The 16,511-nt window shown below is 43.2% G+C and overlaps 1 protein-coding gene across 1 annotated transcript; it reads right to left on the reverse strand.

Moving 5' to 3' along the window:
* Window positions 1-12,742: 12,742 nt before the first annotated feature.
* Window positions 12,743-14,420, reverse strand: LOC147445044 (cytochrome P450 77A1-like). The gene has a single exon (XM_086527520.1). It carries the CDS (start codon window positions 14,418-14,420, stop codon window positions 12,867-12,869), a length of 1,554 nt encoding a protein of 517 aa, XP_086383646.1. The 3' UTR covers window positions 12,743-12,866.
* Between the last annotated feature and the right edge of the window lie 2,091 nt (window positions 14,421-16,511).

The following is a 16,511-nucleotide window of genomic DNA, read 5'->3' on the forward strand; positions in this document are numbered from 1 at the left end:
GTGCTTTTATAAAGGCAAGAGGTGTGTGTCAACAAGAAGCTCGTGTGTGTGAGAAGCATGTGTAGAAGGCAAGATCCATGTGACAAGCTTGTATATGTGCAACTCTTTGTACTCTCTTTTTTGGTGTGCAATAAACAACCTATTTTGCATCTACTCTGTTGTGCAATTGTCTCTCTCTCAAGCCCTACACTAACCTCTCTAAGCATGCCATTATCATGAATGGCACATTAATGTACCCTCCTTAACATTACACTTGCTATCAAAGCAACCACCCTTTTCATAAGTGAGTATGATAGATTATATGCTTAATAAGCGATTTAGCTTCAATCTTGCATGCTTTTTTGTGTGTTTTTTTCCCTTTATTTTTGCACATAATCAAAATCCTTACTAAAAATTTACTTTGATGTGTGTGCGAATCTCTTTATTTTTGGCTTCTATTTGAATCTTCAAGTGCCCAATTTGGAGGTGATTAGCCAACTAATCTACCTTGTAATCTTGTGTGTATGTGAGCGCTTGTAAGTTTGTATTCCACTCTATTTTATCTCAAGACAAAAGTCTAATTTGACTTACACACCATTTCTTTGGTTGAACTTCAATCTCATCACGAGTGATTCAAAGCACTGGTACTCAACGCGTAATCCAACAAAAACACCTCAATCTGGCAAGATTGGCTTTATCCTTAACTACACAGTCTATCTAGTACCCCCCAAAATGTCAACTTGCTCGCCTTGTTCACTTTGCAAGTTCACACTATCCGCAACCAGCACACTGCCACTGCAGCCTTTGTTGCACACCTCCAAGCTCCAACTCTATTTGCTTGCTACACTGGCGGCCCTCCAAGCTCCAACTCTTTTTTCTTGCTACATTGGCGGCTCCCACCATCTCTAGCAATCGTGCTAAACCACAATTTCACCTTTCCCACCCTTTGTCTACATGCCCCTGGCAGCTCTCCCACTCATACATTCCATTTGGCCCTATTTTTTGTGTTGCTCCAATTGGGATATTGCACTAGCAAATCACCTACATCACTATGCGGAACAAGAAAAGGGTAGGATAATGATGGTGGCGAGAGTAGTGCAGGTATGGGGAGCTATTGATAAATCCATAGACAATTGGAGTCTCATGGGCTACAGATCAATGTTGACATAACTGGCACCACTAGTTAAAAAACCTTGGCTTCAAAATTTTAGCTCCTCCCCACACCACGCATCATCCTTGCTTCAAAGCCTTTTTTAAGGCCCTATTCTTGCATTTCCGTACGAGCTTTAAGAACCACCTTAACCTGATAATCGCTAGTTTTTCTTTGTCAAATTGTAGCCTTGGAGTTCATTCAACTCTACACCTTCAAAGGCCTTAAACAACTACTTTCTCAAGGCATTTAGCCTCGGTCTTTACCCTAAGAAAGGCATAAACTCCTCCATTTTTTTGGTTGTGCTTCTCCTATATATTTGTGATGTATGTCCTCTTGGTGCACCATTTTAAGCGCATGGAATGTATGTATATATTTATAATCTTGCATTTGTGCTTCTTGTAGAGGATTAAACACTACCCACGTATGTGTGCATGAACTTCCTCTCACCGCACATAGGGGATGCACTATCATGGGGGGAGAGAAGAACATTGACAAATTTAGTCACCAGGGATTTCACACCTGGAAGACAAAATTAAAGGTCTATCTCATTAAAAAAACACTTTGGTTTGTTGGAAAATCCTTGGAGCAAGGTGAGAGAATTGAGATAAGAGCATCACAAGCACACTATCAAACTAGGAATAAAAGAGCACTCAAAATTCTACGCACATCCTTAGATGACAATTACGTGCATTTCTTAGATTCTTGCACCACTGTGGTTGATGCTCGGAACATCTTATAGAAAATTTTTGGAGCCAAAGCCAAACATTCAAAAATTTCTTTAAAAATAAATCTCTATAGATTAAGGAGGGAACCTAATGAAGACATCACATCATTAGTCAACCGGCTTAAGAGCATCTACACATAGCTCATGTACATTCACAATGTGTTGTAGATGGAGATGATCAAGTGGGGGTGCACTCCCTAGAAAAAGTGTATGGACAAATAGTGATTGTACTCAAGGAGAAGGATTCCATACCCTCTCTTGAGGACCTTTTGAACTCTCTACAATCTTTTGAGAAGAAGATAAAGGGCAACAATAGCAACACAAATGGAGGAGAATATGTTGTAGGTTCTTCAAGTATTTTAAAAGAATCTCAAGTGTACACACTGTGGCAAAGACAACCACCTCTCTAAAGATTGTTTTTATATCAACCCTTGTAAGAATTTTGGACAAACCAACCAATCTACAAAATATTACATATATCCAACCAAACCACCAAAAACTTTAACCAACAAAAATCACTATTAAGACAAGGGAAAAGGAAAAATCAACATGCTTCTTGTGACAATTCTGATGACATCGACAAAGACGACGACAATGTAGAGAACAAAGGGTCACCTTGGGATTGTCTTCACCGATGACAATTATGAAAGCACTCAGTTTGTGTATTCCTCATACTCTCATTTGCGTTGTAGGGGAAGACTTGTGTGATCCCACATTCTGTTTGTGGGATTTTGTGTTCCACACCCTACTTTGTTCAAGGGGAGGCAAAATTGTGCACCTACCCCCTAGTGTGCTTTGAGGGGAGGATGTTCTATGTGCGTGCTACATTACAAAACCCACAAGGGGAGGGTTGTTGGGGTTGTGTATTTTGTTGCACCTCACACCCATAGGAAAATCCCCTAGTCTAGAAGTCACATGTAGCATGTGTGTGCCTTTATCAAGGCAAGAGATGTGTGTCAGCAAGAAGCTTGTATGTGTGAGAAGCATAAGGCAAGGTCCATGTGACAAGCTTGTATATATGCAGCTCTTTGTACTCTCTTTTTTGGTGTGCAATAGACAACCTATTTTTCATCTACTCTATCGCACAATTGTCTCTCTCTCAAGCCCTACAATAACCTCTCTAAGTATGTCCATGAACGGTACATTAATCTACCCTTCTTAACATTACAATATTAATATAGTGCTGAAGGATATGATACGAGCATACGTTAGCAAGAAGCAATCCAATTGGAAAAATTACCTCTCTAGTTTGGAGTTGCTTATCATGATGCAAAGCATGTTGAGATTAGGTTTAGTCTCATCATGTTTATATCAGAGTTTCAATCTTGATTAGCAATTATGGTGAGGTTGCTATTGATTATCATTGATTATCAATAGCAACAATTCAAGGACTTAATATGTGTTGATGAGATATGTCAGCATGTCACTTTCATGGAAAGTTGAGAAAAGGTATTTTTACATGCTTCAGCACCTTAAAAAAGTTTGGACACTAGTCATTCATTTTGTCACCTTGTAGTTGTGGTGACTTATTTAAAATACTCAAGTGAGCTATAAATAGAGTCTCTACAATTTTTTGGACATAAGCCGGTTACACAAATGGTTGAAAAAGGACAACAATATGAAAAATCAAGGTATTATTCTTGGTTTCATTGAATCTCCTATTGAACCAAGTATCAGTCAAATGGACAGCTAGACCTAAGAGGGGTGCCACTGTGAAAAATTAGTGTTTCTTACAAAAATATAAACACTTTTGTATTTGAGGATGAAAAACACTCCTCCAAGGGGGGAGTAATGTCAAGCCAAGGGTCATGCCAAGGGCCAACACACACGGTTAAGGGTCTATATATAGCTAGGGCCACGGGCCTATATATAGGATGGTTGGGTGGTTATGAGCATGTGGTTGCTCCCTTGTCCTCACAGTTTGCATGGAGGTTGCATGAAGATGAGAAAGATTCAAGAATTGAAGCTAGCAGATTGGTGGATGTCCATCTCATGTCACGAGGAGGCAAAGAAGCCACAGTGGAGAATGAAGCCCATCAAGCAAGCTTAGAGAGACCCATCATGACTAGAAGGACTTTCAAAGAAAGTACATGGAAGCTTGGAGAAGTCTCATACAAAGGAGACAAGCCAATTTGAGAAGGATTGAAGCTTGGAGAAGTCTTATATAAAGGAGACAAGGAAAATCTACATGAATTTTAGCAAATCAAATTTGGTCAACAAGAAAAATTATGGAGAAGAGTTCACCTCATTCAAAGCATGAAAGAATCATCTAGCATGGTGGAGTTTATAGATTAGGAAAAGCTCATCATTATATCAATGGAAGGCTCATAAAGGGAAATCCTTTCATCATAACTTTGTGTTGTTTGATTTCAAGAATAGTTAAAAATGTTATGGGATTTGAGGGAAGGTGTTGAAGGTGCAAATCTCACACCATCTTTCCTCATTAAAAGAGGGTTATTTGGAAATAATGTAGAAAAGAAAATTTGTTCTCCCACATCATGGAGGATCTACCTACCAAAGGGATCTTTGAAATTCAATGGGAGCATGCTACAATTGTCCATTTGTACACACTTTGTACTTAGGTGTACCCTAGTGCCTAGTCACAAGAGAAGCTTGGACTAGAGCAAAGATACCACTACATATTATGTGGTGATCTTTCCAAGGTTGTGAAGTGATGTTACTACGAGACACACTCACACCTTAGCATTGGAAAGAGAGGACATACAAAGAACACATGGAGACATCTTAGAGACATTGTGAGGAATTATATCATCTTGCATCGAGTGTTGTTAGCATGAAAACACACTAATTTTACTTTGGACTTTAGCCTCTACCTGGGGTTTGGGGATCAGCCATTGAGTCTCTCAAAAGTACATATATTGTGTATCGTAGGTACCTTCAAAGTACTTGTCAAGGTACTTAAGAGCATCTTCTACAGACAATAAAGTTGGTTGTTCTTTGATCAATAAAATTTTCCATTACATTATATCAGTGTCTCTCTCATATTTGAATTTCCCTCTCTCACATATATCTTTACACAAAGATCCACCATGCAAACCTATATTTTTCCACAAGGGCTTGTATATTGACATTAGATATGTTAGCTCTCAAATACTTGTGTTACATTGTCTATCTTTCATAGACATGCTAACATTGGCATCGCTATCACAAATTAACTATAGTTTGGTAGGGTGACCTATTCTTTGCTTAGAGATGCCCTAGGATAGATAGAGTTCCATATTCAATACAGGCTTACAATATATTCGACAAAAATCAAGATTTTGGTACTTAGGGGTCTTAGAAGAAATTTTTTTGCTAGTGCTCTTATTTGGAAAATTTTGAGCGTTTGTGAATGGTTTTGGGTTGCAAAATCAACGTCCATGAAATTGTCAATCTTGCACTTCTGAATTGTTATCGTCGCAACTTTAGTTTTTTTTCAAGTGTTGCTAGAATAGAATTATTTCCATTACTTTTAGGATTGCACTATATAGGAATAGAGTAAATGAGTGTGTAATGATCAATTTGGTGCAAAATGGACCTTCTGTAAGGATCTCAATTCTTGCATATAGACCAATAAACAATAGCAATTTGGCACTCATTATTGATAGTCAGAGACCAATAGATAGTGGGGATAGGGCATTCATGACTAATACAATCTATAGAGCCTAAATCTAAAAGTTGGAACCATTTGGCTATAAGAGACAAATCAAAAGGCCAGAAATCTCCTCGAGCTTTGAGAGACTGTCAAAGATTGAAAGACGGGAAAAATTAGTTTGAAGAAACCTTTTCTTGGTGTATGCATCGGAGACGCTTGAATATCATAAAGCTCTTAAAATTTGAGAAATATAACAATTAGACCAAACACAAGTTATTGAACAAAACTATGTTTTGGTGAGGAAAATCAAGATCTTGAAAACTTTTGGGGCATCAAATATTACAAAAATGGTATCATTGTACTTGTAATAACTAGGGGAGGCCCACTATGCCAAATATCATCTAAGAATTTACACCTCTACAAAGATTGCAAGCCATGCACACATGCCATGTTAGTTGCCTAGCTAGAATAGAATTATTCTTAATTTGCACTATAGGAGCATGGAAAATTGGCCTCTAATCATCACCTACCAGCTTTAAAAATGACATTCCAAAATCAAACTCGACCAAAATTGCCTTAACTCTAAGATAGTGCAAAAATTTGAAAATTGTAAAAGTTGGGAAACCAAATGGCTTCCATACCTACAAAAGAGGATTAGCAGACCAGTAGGGAGCATATTGCAAAATGGACCTTCTACATGGATCACATTTTTGCATAGAGACCAATAAAAAATAGGGATTCGACACTCATTATTGATAGTCATTGACCAATAGGCAGTGAGGATTGGTCAATCATGACTGATATAGTCTATATATAGAGCCTATATCAAGAAGTTGGAACATTTGTCCAAATCAAAAGGCCAGAAACCTCTTCAAGCTTTGAGAGACTATTGAAGTTTGAAAAAGGGGCACAATTAGGGTTGAAGGAACCTTTTGACTTTGTATATGCATGGGAAATGCTTGAATATCATAGAGCTCTTAAAATTTGAGAAATACAAAAATTGGGCCACACTAATGTTATTGAGCAAAACCAAGTTTTGGTGAGGAAAACCAACATCCATAAAAGTTTCGGGTCACCAAATTTTGCAAAAATTGTACCCTTGTACTTGTAATAACTAGGGGGGAGTCAGTGTGCCCAATCACATCTAAGAATGTATACCTACAAGGATTGTGCACCATGCACATAGGCCATGCTAGCTGCCTCGCTAGAATAGAATTCTTTTTAGTACTTTTTCTTTTGCACTCTGTGAATAGGGTAAATAGGCCTCTAATAATCACTTACCAGCTTTAAAAATGACACCCCAAAAGTGATGTTTCACAAAGATTTTTTAAGTATGAGATAATGCAAAACTTTGAAAATTGCAAAAGTTGGGAATCCAAATGGCTTTCATACCTTAAAGAGGGTATCAGTAGACCAATGAGGAGAATATTCACCAGTCTGGTGTAAAATGGACCTTCTACATGGATCACAATTCTTGCATAGAGACCAAAAAATAGTAAGGATAGGGCACTCATTACGGATAATCAAAGATCAATAGATTGTGGGGAGTGGTGTAAAATGGACCTTCTACATGGATCACAATTCTTGCATAGAGACCAAAAAATAGTAAGGATAGGGCACTCATTACGGATAATCAAAGATCAATAGATTGTGGGGATTGGTCACTCATGACTGATATAGTCTATAGAGTTTAAATCAAGAAATTAGAACCATTTGGAAATAAGAGACAAATCAAAGGGCCAGAAACCTCCTCAAGCGTTGAGAGACTATTAAAGTTTGAAAAACTAGCAAAATCAAGGTTGAAGGAACATGGTATATGCATGGGAAATGCTTGAATATTCAAAAGCAATTAAAATTTGAGAAATGCAAAAATTGGGCCAGACTCATGTTACTAAACAAAACTAGGTTTTGGTGAGGAAGACCAAGATCCAAAAAATTTTAAGGGCTCCAAATCTAACAAAAATGGTACAATGTACTTATGATAACTAGGGTAGTGAGTGTGGTAACTCTCATCTAAGAATGTAAACCTACAAGGATCTTGAGTCATGCACATAGGCCATGTTAACTGTCTAGCTAGTCTTCTTAGTACTTTCACTTTTGCACTGTAGGAGTAGGGTACATAGGCCTACCAACTTTAAAAATGACTTCCAAAAGTGAACTTGACCAAAATTGCTTTAACTTTTAGATGGTGCAAAACAATGAAAATTGCAAAAGATGGGAAATTGAATGGCTTCCATGCCTTAAAAATGGTATCAATAGACCAACAAGAATCATATTGATCATTCTGGTGCAAAATGGACCTTTTGTAGTGATAATCAGAGATCGATAGACAATGGGGATTGGGCACTCATGACTGATAGAGTATATAGAGCCTAAATTGAGAAGTTGGAACCACAATAAGAGACAAATCAAAAGGCCAAAAACCTCCTCAACCTTTGAGAGGTTGTCAAAGTTTGAAAAACTTAGGAATCTTTTAACTTGGTGTATGCATGGGAAATGCTTGAACATCGTAAAGCTCTTAAAATTTGAGAAATATAAAACCTGGTCCAGACTCATGTTATTGAACAAAACCAGGTCTTGGTAAAGAAAACCAAGATCAAGAAAAGTTTTGGGGCACCAAATTTCACAAAAAATGGTACCAATGTACTTGTAACACCTAGGGGAGCCAGTGTACCAAATCTCATCCAAGAATTTACACTTACAAGGTCTTAACATCTTTACTTTTACCACAATCCAAAGTTACAGCTTCTCTATCTATGTGAAGTAGCAACTTAAGCATCACTTTGCTTAGGCTCCATAGATTTTCTATGAATCTTTTCACCAAGCAAAATAGCTACTTCATCTATATAAACCAATTTTCCCATAGGCTCAAAGTTGCTTGTGGCTATGCAAAAAATGTCTCATGAGGAAGGTAGAGAGCATAACAAGAAGCTAGACCACAACTCTTCATCAAAATTAAGTCCCTAAGATTGCAACTAGTTGAAGAGTACATTGAATGGGATTTTATTGTTCAAAAATTGTGTAGGCTTCTTTCATGCAAGACCCAAACAGATTCTTCATCAAGTAAACCTAATTGCTTGAACTCTTGCTCTCATATATGTATTGCACAAATCTTACCACAAGGCTTTAGTAGTAGCTTCGCCATTGATTGTGAAGTACATTGGCTCTGCAAGATGTAAACGAATGGCTCTGCAAGATGTAGATGAATAGTGGACGTAACTTTGGCATCATTTTCCATAGTGCATTTGTATAGCCTTCGTCCTCTTGGCACTCAAAGAGTGGCTTGGATTAAGACGTCTTGAATTTTCTCTTTCCATATAGAAAAGTTTGTGCCATCAAATTTCCTGATGTTCTAAATGTCTTTCTTAGAAAAAGAGGCTAAAACTGCGAAAGTGAAACATGATGGCAAGAAGGCCAAGAAACTATGGAAAAAATCATGAGAAATTTTTTTTAGAATCTCCTCTGTAACAAAAGCAAAATCTCAAATAAAGACTGCTTCAAAAAAGAGATATCAATGCATAAATTGGACTCGCGGAAAATTTTGATAGAGTCTCCTTTGTACGGGAGCATATGTCATCTCTATGTCACTCTAGCCATGAATGGCACATTGACTTACCCTCCTTAATCGCATAATCCTTTTTTATTTTTCAAACCACACATCATGTGAGATATTATATTATAGAAAAAAAGCAACACCTGCGCCATGCTAAATCCGAGCCATGGCAAAAAAAATACATGAGGGCACCAAGTTCATTGCCTTTTATACGGAGGTATAACTGATAGCACAAGTAGACAACGAGTTCACTACCTTTTACACGGAGGCATAACCGATACATTACCACATCAGAGCATACCATAATGCCGAGGGCTTTAAGAACCATAAAGAGCAAAAGGAGAATAACCCCGTGTACAAACGAGACTAGTCACACCAAGATTAGCCACAGAAAAGCCAACATATCTGCAAGGGGGAGCATCATGGAGCAAGTATGCCCACCCTGTAGCACCATCGCTAGGAGCCAACAAACCAAGCACGACGATCTTGGAATAATATTGAGATGTTCATTCTCAAGATAAACAGGTATGCCTTGGGCAAATACGAGAGCTAAACAAAACAAAGGCAGCGTTAAATCTACAACGAAAAGTAAGCTTTAGATGCGATCTGAACAGTGTGGAGGAAAAGGTATTTTATTTTGGAAGATGTCGCACAGCTTGGAATATTATCTGATGATGTTCATTTTTAGGGTAAACAGGTATGCCTTGGGCAAATATGAGTGTGGAGGAAAAAGTGTTTTATTTTGAAAGATGTCACACTTTACGAATACTCAATGAACAATGTCGAGCTGGAGAGATTGAAGAAGGGAATGGTGCTCACATGGACAAATGGAAGAGGGAAGTTCAAGAGGATATTCAAAGGATCAAGTTTTCCAAACAAAGATAGATTCTCTTCCCCGATGAAGTTTGGCTTCTACAACTTGATGTGTTCTCATGCTAAGAGCCGGGTCGCACCAAGGTGTAGTGGGGGGAGTGCAGGTAGAGCATAAGCCATTTCCAAAAATTGAGAAAGACAAACCATCTTTTTAGAGTGGGAAAAGTGTTATATCTACGTTTGCTCAATGAAATTGTGTGAGCCATGGGAATGAGATGTTTCCATGGTACTCTGGCCATGATGCAAGCCTAAATATCAATACATGCATATAGGCTAGACAAGATAAAGTTTTAATGGATGTTGGGGGTTGGGGGAGAGAGAGAGAGAGAGAGAGAGAGAGAGAGAGAGAGAGAGAGAGCAATGGGGACACTGTGGTGTACATGTGTACATCCAATGGCAAAAGAGAGAGAGAGAGAGCAATGGGGACACTGTGGTGTACATGTGTACATCCAATGGTTTGCCAGTACACCTTCCTTGCCATCTTGGTACTACATGGTGTAAAAGAGGAGGGGGGGGGCTGTCTTGGTCTTTGAAAGGCAGGGACACCATGTTTTGTTTTTTTGGCCATAGGAATGTGCGAGTAAGTTTAGAAGAAACAAATCAACTTTTTGACGTGTTGTAGACCGCCCGTAAAAGTTATTGCGTGACTGAACATGTATAAGAAACATTCCCCCCCTCCCCAAAACTCACAATGGTGAGTAAATTATATTAACAACCACAAAAAAATACAAGTTCTTGCAACGCTCCTGTCGAGCCATGACATCTCTAAGAGGTCATGATACATCGGCTAACAAGGGAGCCACCCTACGGCAAGAGTAAGGCCCTTATATATGAGAGTCAGTTCATGTGGTACCAATTAACTTGTTCCATACATCACATTTCCTGAAGGTTAGGATCGCTCCCCTGCTTTCTTGTATTATCTCTTTGAACCTGGCTGTTTCCATGGTGTTGTCGAATATACGAACGTACCTAGCCTTCTAGACCTGCTTGAAGTAGATGTAAGACACATTTTCTGAAGGCTTTCACGAGAGCGGTGGAAAATTGCTGTCTTTCGAAGAAGGGCAGTATTTCTTAGGAAACTTTCTACATTTTAGCTGTGGGTAGAATTCGCCTTCAAAAAGACGCAAGCGGGTAGCCAACAAAAGGAGTTAGCTTGGTTGGGTTGAGTCTTTGTTCTTCCGTGACCCGGGTCATGGGTTCAAAGGCGGCCCCTAAATCCTGTGCACTCATAAGGACATTTGTATTGATTCACGTGAGATGTGTATGACTTGCTAAAAAAAAGATTTCCTTATTCTTTGGTGGGGTGCAGAAATGTATCCTACACCCGCTTAAAAGGATATATTCACAAGGCAAGGCTAAAAGTTTTTTGTTTTTTTTTTGTTTTGGTGTCAACGAGAGCTAGCTTAGTTGGTAGAGCAAGAGCCCCTTTGTGTCAAAGGTCTTGGGTTCAAACCCCCTTGACAGCTCGTATGACATGTAGCCCTTAGGGACTGTCCCCCTATAAAGGCTAGGCAAAGAAATTGTTCAAGGTTCTAAGGTTATGAAAGCCATAAAGCAGAAATTGCTTTGTAGCCTACGAGACCCCAGAGCTCGAGGGGCTCAGTGGGGGTGCTACGACAGGGCAAGGCGTGGAAGGATCTCGGGTGGAGTTCGAGCCGAAGGTAGTGGTGGACTGCGTGTACTCTAAGGTGAGTGCCCAAGGAGGAAGCGCTAATCGTCTACTTGCCTCCATGCTAGTATCCCTAACTTTTTTCGCCTCCTCTTGGGGAGGGAAAAGTGTGCCGTTTCGGATGGTGGCTCCCGGTATGGTAGTAGCTTGTGGCCAAAGTTGCTCGAGTGGTGGCAACAAGAGTTTCTTTCTGGCGGGTTGGCTGCCCTCGTCACTACTTGACACCTCCCTAGGGAGGTGGGATCAATGACCCACGTTAAGCGTCACGAGGTGGGTGCAATCCGGACCGTCCAATCACCGTTTGAACTAGGTGTGAACTAAGAGTGAACTTGAGAGGTATGTGCACCACACCAAATATGGTGTGAACTCGACGTGAACTAAGTGTGAGCTTGGGAGGGTATGCACACCACACCAAATTTAGTGTGAACTCGACGTAAACTAGATGTGAACTTGGCCGCGACGCCATGATCTATAAACTTACCACACACATACCTTTCAACGGACACATGATAGCTTAGCGGTTAGAGTCAATTCCTAGGAGGAGAGGGTAGCAGATTCAAGTTCAAAACCGAAAAAGTGAGAATCTTTTGCATCCCTAGGCAATCCAACAGCCACAATCAACCGGTGATCGTGAGCCATCGACCCCACTTCCCAAAGGAGGTGTCAATTAGTGACAAAGGTGGGCTCCCCTTCAACCCTGGGCTCTGGTGTCGGGTCTTGTGGATGGCGCATGGCGCATCTTCCGTGTTCCTGGCTGGTGGCTCTTGATGGTGGAGTTCATTGGCTTCTGCTTGCTCTCTCTCATTCCTTGCCTTCATTCCAGGTGTGTGGGGGTCCACTTTTGTTCTACTTCTGTTTGCCTGGGCATAGCATCCCTTGTGTAAGTTGTGTGAGCCTGGTTCAGCATTAGAGTGGTGTGTGTTTTGGTTGTAAGATGTAAGCTTCCTTCTTTATAAAGAAGCTCCCTGCTCGGGTATGGATTGATAAATGTATCAGCTTCTTCAACAAAGACATACTGCTCACGCACGACTAGTTGCCATCGCCTTCCTTAGATTCCGTTAAAGCTTCATTTTTTACAAATCATCTGTGCAGATTCCTCCCGCAGAGATTCCTTTGGCATCTTTGCAGATTCTGCCTAAACAATGCATTTCTTTGAATCGTGGACACATACATACTACCCTCTCAACATGCAATAATAATAGGAACTCAATAGACAGTCAAATTAAAGCCAACCCTTAGATTTACAGCGAGAAGAAGGTGGCCCTCCCTCAGCCTCAGCCTCACTGAGTTAACTCACAGGAACAATGATACGAGGGTGATTCAGCCTTTTCTCTTCTTTCTATCTCTTACCACTGCTTTGAGAGGGTGCTTCATGCGGACCGTGAAAACAGGATTTTCTGTAAGGTCCACTGCCTCCCCTGCAGCTGGAGAGCTGGCCCACTCAAATGACTGCATAAGGTGTGCAACAAACATCTCCATGTGCATTGTAGCCAGCCCTAGACCTGGGCAGATTCGCCGCCCCGCTCCAAACGGGATCATTGTCACCTCCTTACTCCCTGTTATATCAACCTGTGCTGTTGCTTCCATAAACCTTTCGGGCTTGAAACTCAAGGGCTCCTCCCAAATTGCAGGATCCCTCGCCATTGATATGACATCAAACATAACAATTGCATTGGATGGAATGTCATACCCTCCTAGCTTGCAACATTCAGAGACAGCATGTGGCAGTAACATATGGCCAGGGGGGTGAAGCCTCAGTGTTTCTTTGATAACTGCTTGGAGGTAAGTCAGCTGCTGCAAATCTGTTTCCTCCACAAGCCTGTCTCCCACTATGTCACGCATCTGGTTATATACCTTGTTCTGAATGGAGGGGTTTCTGACTAATTGGGCCATAGCCCATTCAAGAGTAGTGGCTGTGGTGTCGGTGCCCCCAACCATGAATTCAGAGCAAAGAGTGACCATCTCATCAGTCGGCACATTCATTTGGAGAAGAGTTTCGACATAGCTTCCTGGCATAAGCTGACCTAGTGTCTTGAGCTCATTGTGCTTTTCTAAATGGGAGGTAAAGATCTGCACTTGCCGAGCTCGAAGGGTACCCTCTTTTCGTTTCTTTCTGTTGAAAACATTCAGAAGAGGGAAGAAATCGACTATCTGCCCAGCCGCAAACCGGACAACATCATCAAGCAGAGCTGACATCTGTAAGATGTCATTCTCTGGCATGTGAAAACCAAAGCACATCAAAAGGAGAAGTTCAAACATGGCAACTCTAATGTTGGAATAGACAGACACCACTCCCTGATTGCTCACAGCTTCAGACATGACGGCAGACACTAAGCGTGTAAGGACTCGGGTACGCCCTGGCTTGAAGGAGAGAATTTTGGGCACGGAAAGCATCTCCTGCACAAGGTTGCGGCGCAGAGTTCGCCAGTGAGGGCCATAGGGGGCTGAGTTAATGTTGCGAAAGTTGCTAGTGAATACAATACGGGACGGAAGGCGAGGGCGGTCGGCAAACAAACGACCCTCCATGACCAGAGCTTCATGGGCGAGCGTGGCAGAGGTGACGACGACGAGAGGCCCCCTGCCCAAGTGAAGGGTGAAAATGGGGCCAAAAGTATGGCGGAGGGGGGATCGCAACACTTTGCGGAGGTGGAGAAGGTTAGCCAGCAGAGGAAGAGGAGGGAAGGGGCATGGAGGGAGATTGAGGGCGGGGCGACTGCCACGGCGATGGAGGAGGAGGAGGAGTAGCAGAATCAGTAGGGAGACGGTCAAGGCACCCAGCACTCCCACAATCTGTCCTCCGGTTGATGTATGCCACACGGGTTGCACCATAGCTAGGAATTGCAGTGTGGACTCTTTGAGAGGTGAGCGGTTCATTCAGGCTAAGGCTGCGTTCAGACTTGTCCATGCGCGCAAGGTTTCCGCTGAGTTGGACCAATGAAAGGAGACGCCCTTCGAGCAGCCGTTCACGTTGCGCACCACCTTGTTGCCCACAATCCGAGCTGGCGTGCTGAGTGGCACCCAAGAGCGTGCACAAGTGTTCCGGGCTGGTAAGCCGCCCATGGTTGGAAGAAGACCTTCTATAAGGGGTATGAGCCTCCCGGAAACGGCCACGGGATGGGGACCCCCCACCTAGACACGTTAGCCCCACTCCACGCACTCGTGCACTGTGGGGGCTCCACCCAAGCTCCCCCGCACTCAAGGAGGGTCATAGCGTGCCCTGGGGAACCTTGCGTGGAGCCCCCACGGTGCACGAGTGCGTGGAGTGGGGCTAACGTGTCTAGGTGGGGGGTCCCCATCCCGTGGCTGTTTCCGGGAGGCTCATACCAAGACACGTTAGCCCCACTCCACGCACTCAAGGAGGGTCATAGCGTGCCCTGGGGAACCTTGCGTGGAGCCCCCACGGTGCATGAGTGCGTGGAGTGGGGCTAACGTGTCTAGGTGGGGGGTACCCATCCTGTGGCCGTTTTCGGGAGGCTCCCTACACACGCTATGACCCTCCTTGAGTGCGGGGGAGCTTGGGGCTACGTGGGGCTAGGGACCCGGAACGCGAGACCCTCGGAACACACCACGGCCGCGGACCCACGGAACGGAATGCGACCCGAGCCGGCCCCGGGACGAGCCGGGCTTTTTGAAGGCAAATGCGCCCACCACGCACCTCCACATGACGCGCCCAACTTCGGGCCGTCACACTTGGTATCAGAGCTTCAGGAAATCAACCAAGCCGAACCCAAGGAAGGGGGAGGCTCCAGGACTCAAAACGGCACGTACCCAACGTGCGGGGCCGCCAACGCTGCTACTACAACCACTGCTTGCCGAGCCCAAGAGGGGGGAGGCCACGGGCTAAAATGCGTCCCGCTATTGGAACATACTACAATGCTTACCGTACCCAAGAGGAGGGAGGCCACGGGCAAAACTGCGTCCCGCTACTACTACTACTCAGTTCGCCAAACCCAGGAGGGGGGAGGCTACGGGCAAACCTACGACCCGCCACTCAGTTCGCTAAACCCAAGAGGGGGGAGGCTACTGGCAAACCTACGACCCGCCACTCAGTTCGCCAAACCCAGGAGGGGGGAGGCTACGGGCAAACCTACGACCCGCCACTGAGTTCGCCAAACCCAGGAGGGGGGAGGCTATGGGCAAACCTACGACCCGCCACTCAGTTCGCCAAACCCAAGAGGGGGGAGGCTACGGGCAAACCTGCGACCCGCCACTCAGGCTACTACTACTCCTCAGTTCGCCAAACCCAGGAGGGGGGAGGCTACGGGAAACCTACGACCCGCCACTCAGTTCGCCAAACCCAGGAGGGGGGAGGCTACGAGCAAACCTACGACCCGCCACTCATACTACTGCTACTACTACATGCTACTTCGCTCAACATGCGAGCGCCAAGGCAAAACGTACACACACAATGGCCCAGAGATGGCCACACTACAAGTCCACTACTCCAAACACAAAGGAAAGATGCGAGCCAGACAGGGCTCTTTGTAACAAAATCAAAAAGAGAAAGACGCGATGGACTAACTCAACTTAGTTCATCGTGCTCGGCCACTTTTGTGGCCTATGCTGAACTGAAGACCCATTCAAGTCTACAAGAGACCAAAGGGGCACCGAGCTAGCCCTCCAAATGAGGTCCACACAGGGACCAACTGGGATTAGTTTGACGATTGAAGATTCAGCCAAAGCCTTCATGGTGTCATGACGACCAAAGCTACTTCAACCTAAAGACTGAATCTAACCAAGTAACCTTACCCGATTCAAGATTCAGCGATTGGAAACCAAAGCTGGTGTCAGCCTAAGTCTACAACGCGCGTCAAAATGCCGGTAAGTTTCCTTGCAACTTCGTAAGGGCTACATTGCGATGGACTTTACTTCAAATTCGGCTTTCAAAGAAGTCTCCGCGTGGGCCAACGCAGCAGGTGGCTCCGCGCACCTCGGGTTACCTTTTGGGGAATGCTCAAGTATGGG

The sequence above is a fragment of the Adiantum capillus-veneris genome, chromosome 13 (assembly GCF_014529385.1).
Source record: "Adiantum capillus-veneris isolate H3 chromosome 13, ASM1452938v2, whole genome shotgun sequence".
NCBI lineage: Eukaryota > Viridiplantae > Streptophyta > Polypodiopsida > Polypodiales > Pteridaceae > Adiantum > Adiantum capillus-veneris.

Coding starts and splice junctions, on each gene's coding strand:
- LOC147445044 (XM_086527520.1), bottom strand. CDS start 14,420: ATGAACCGCTCACCTCTCAAAGAGTCCACACTGCAATTCCTAGCTATG.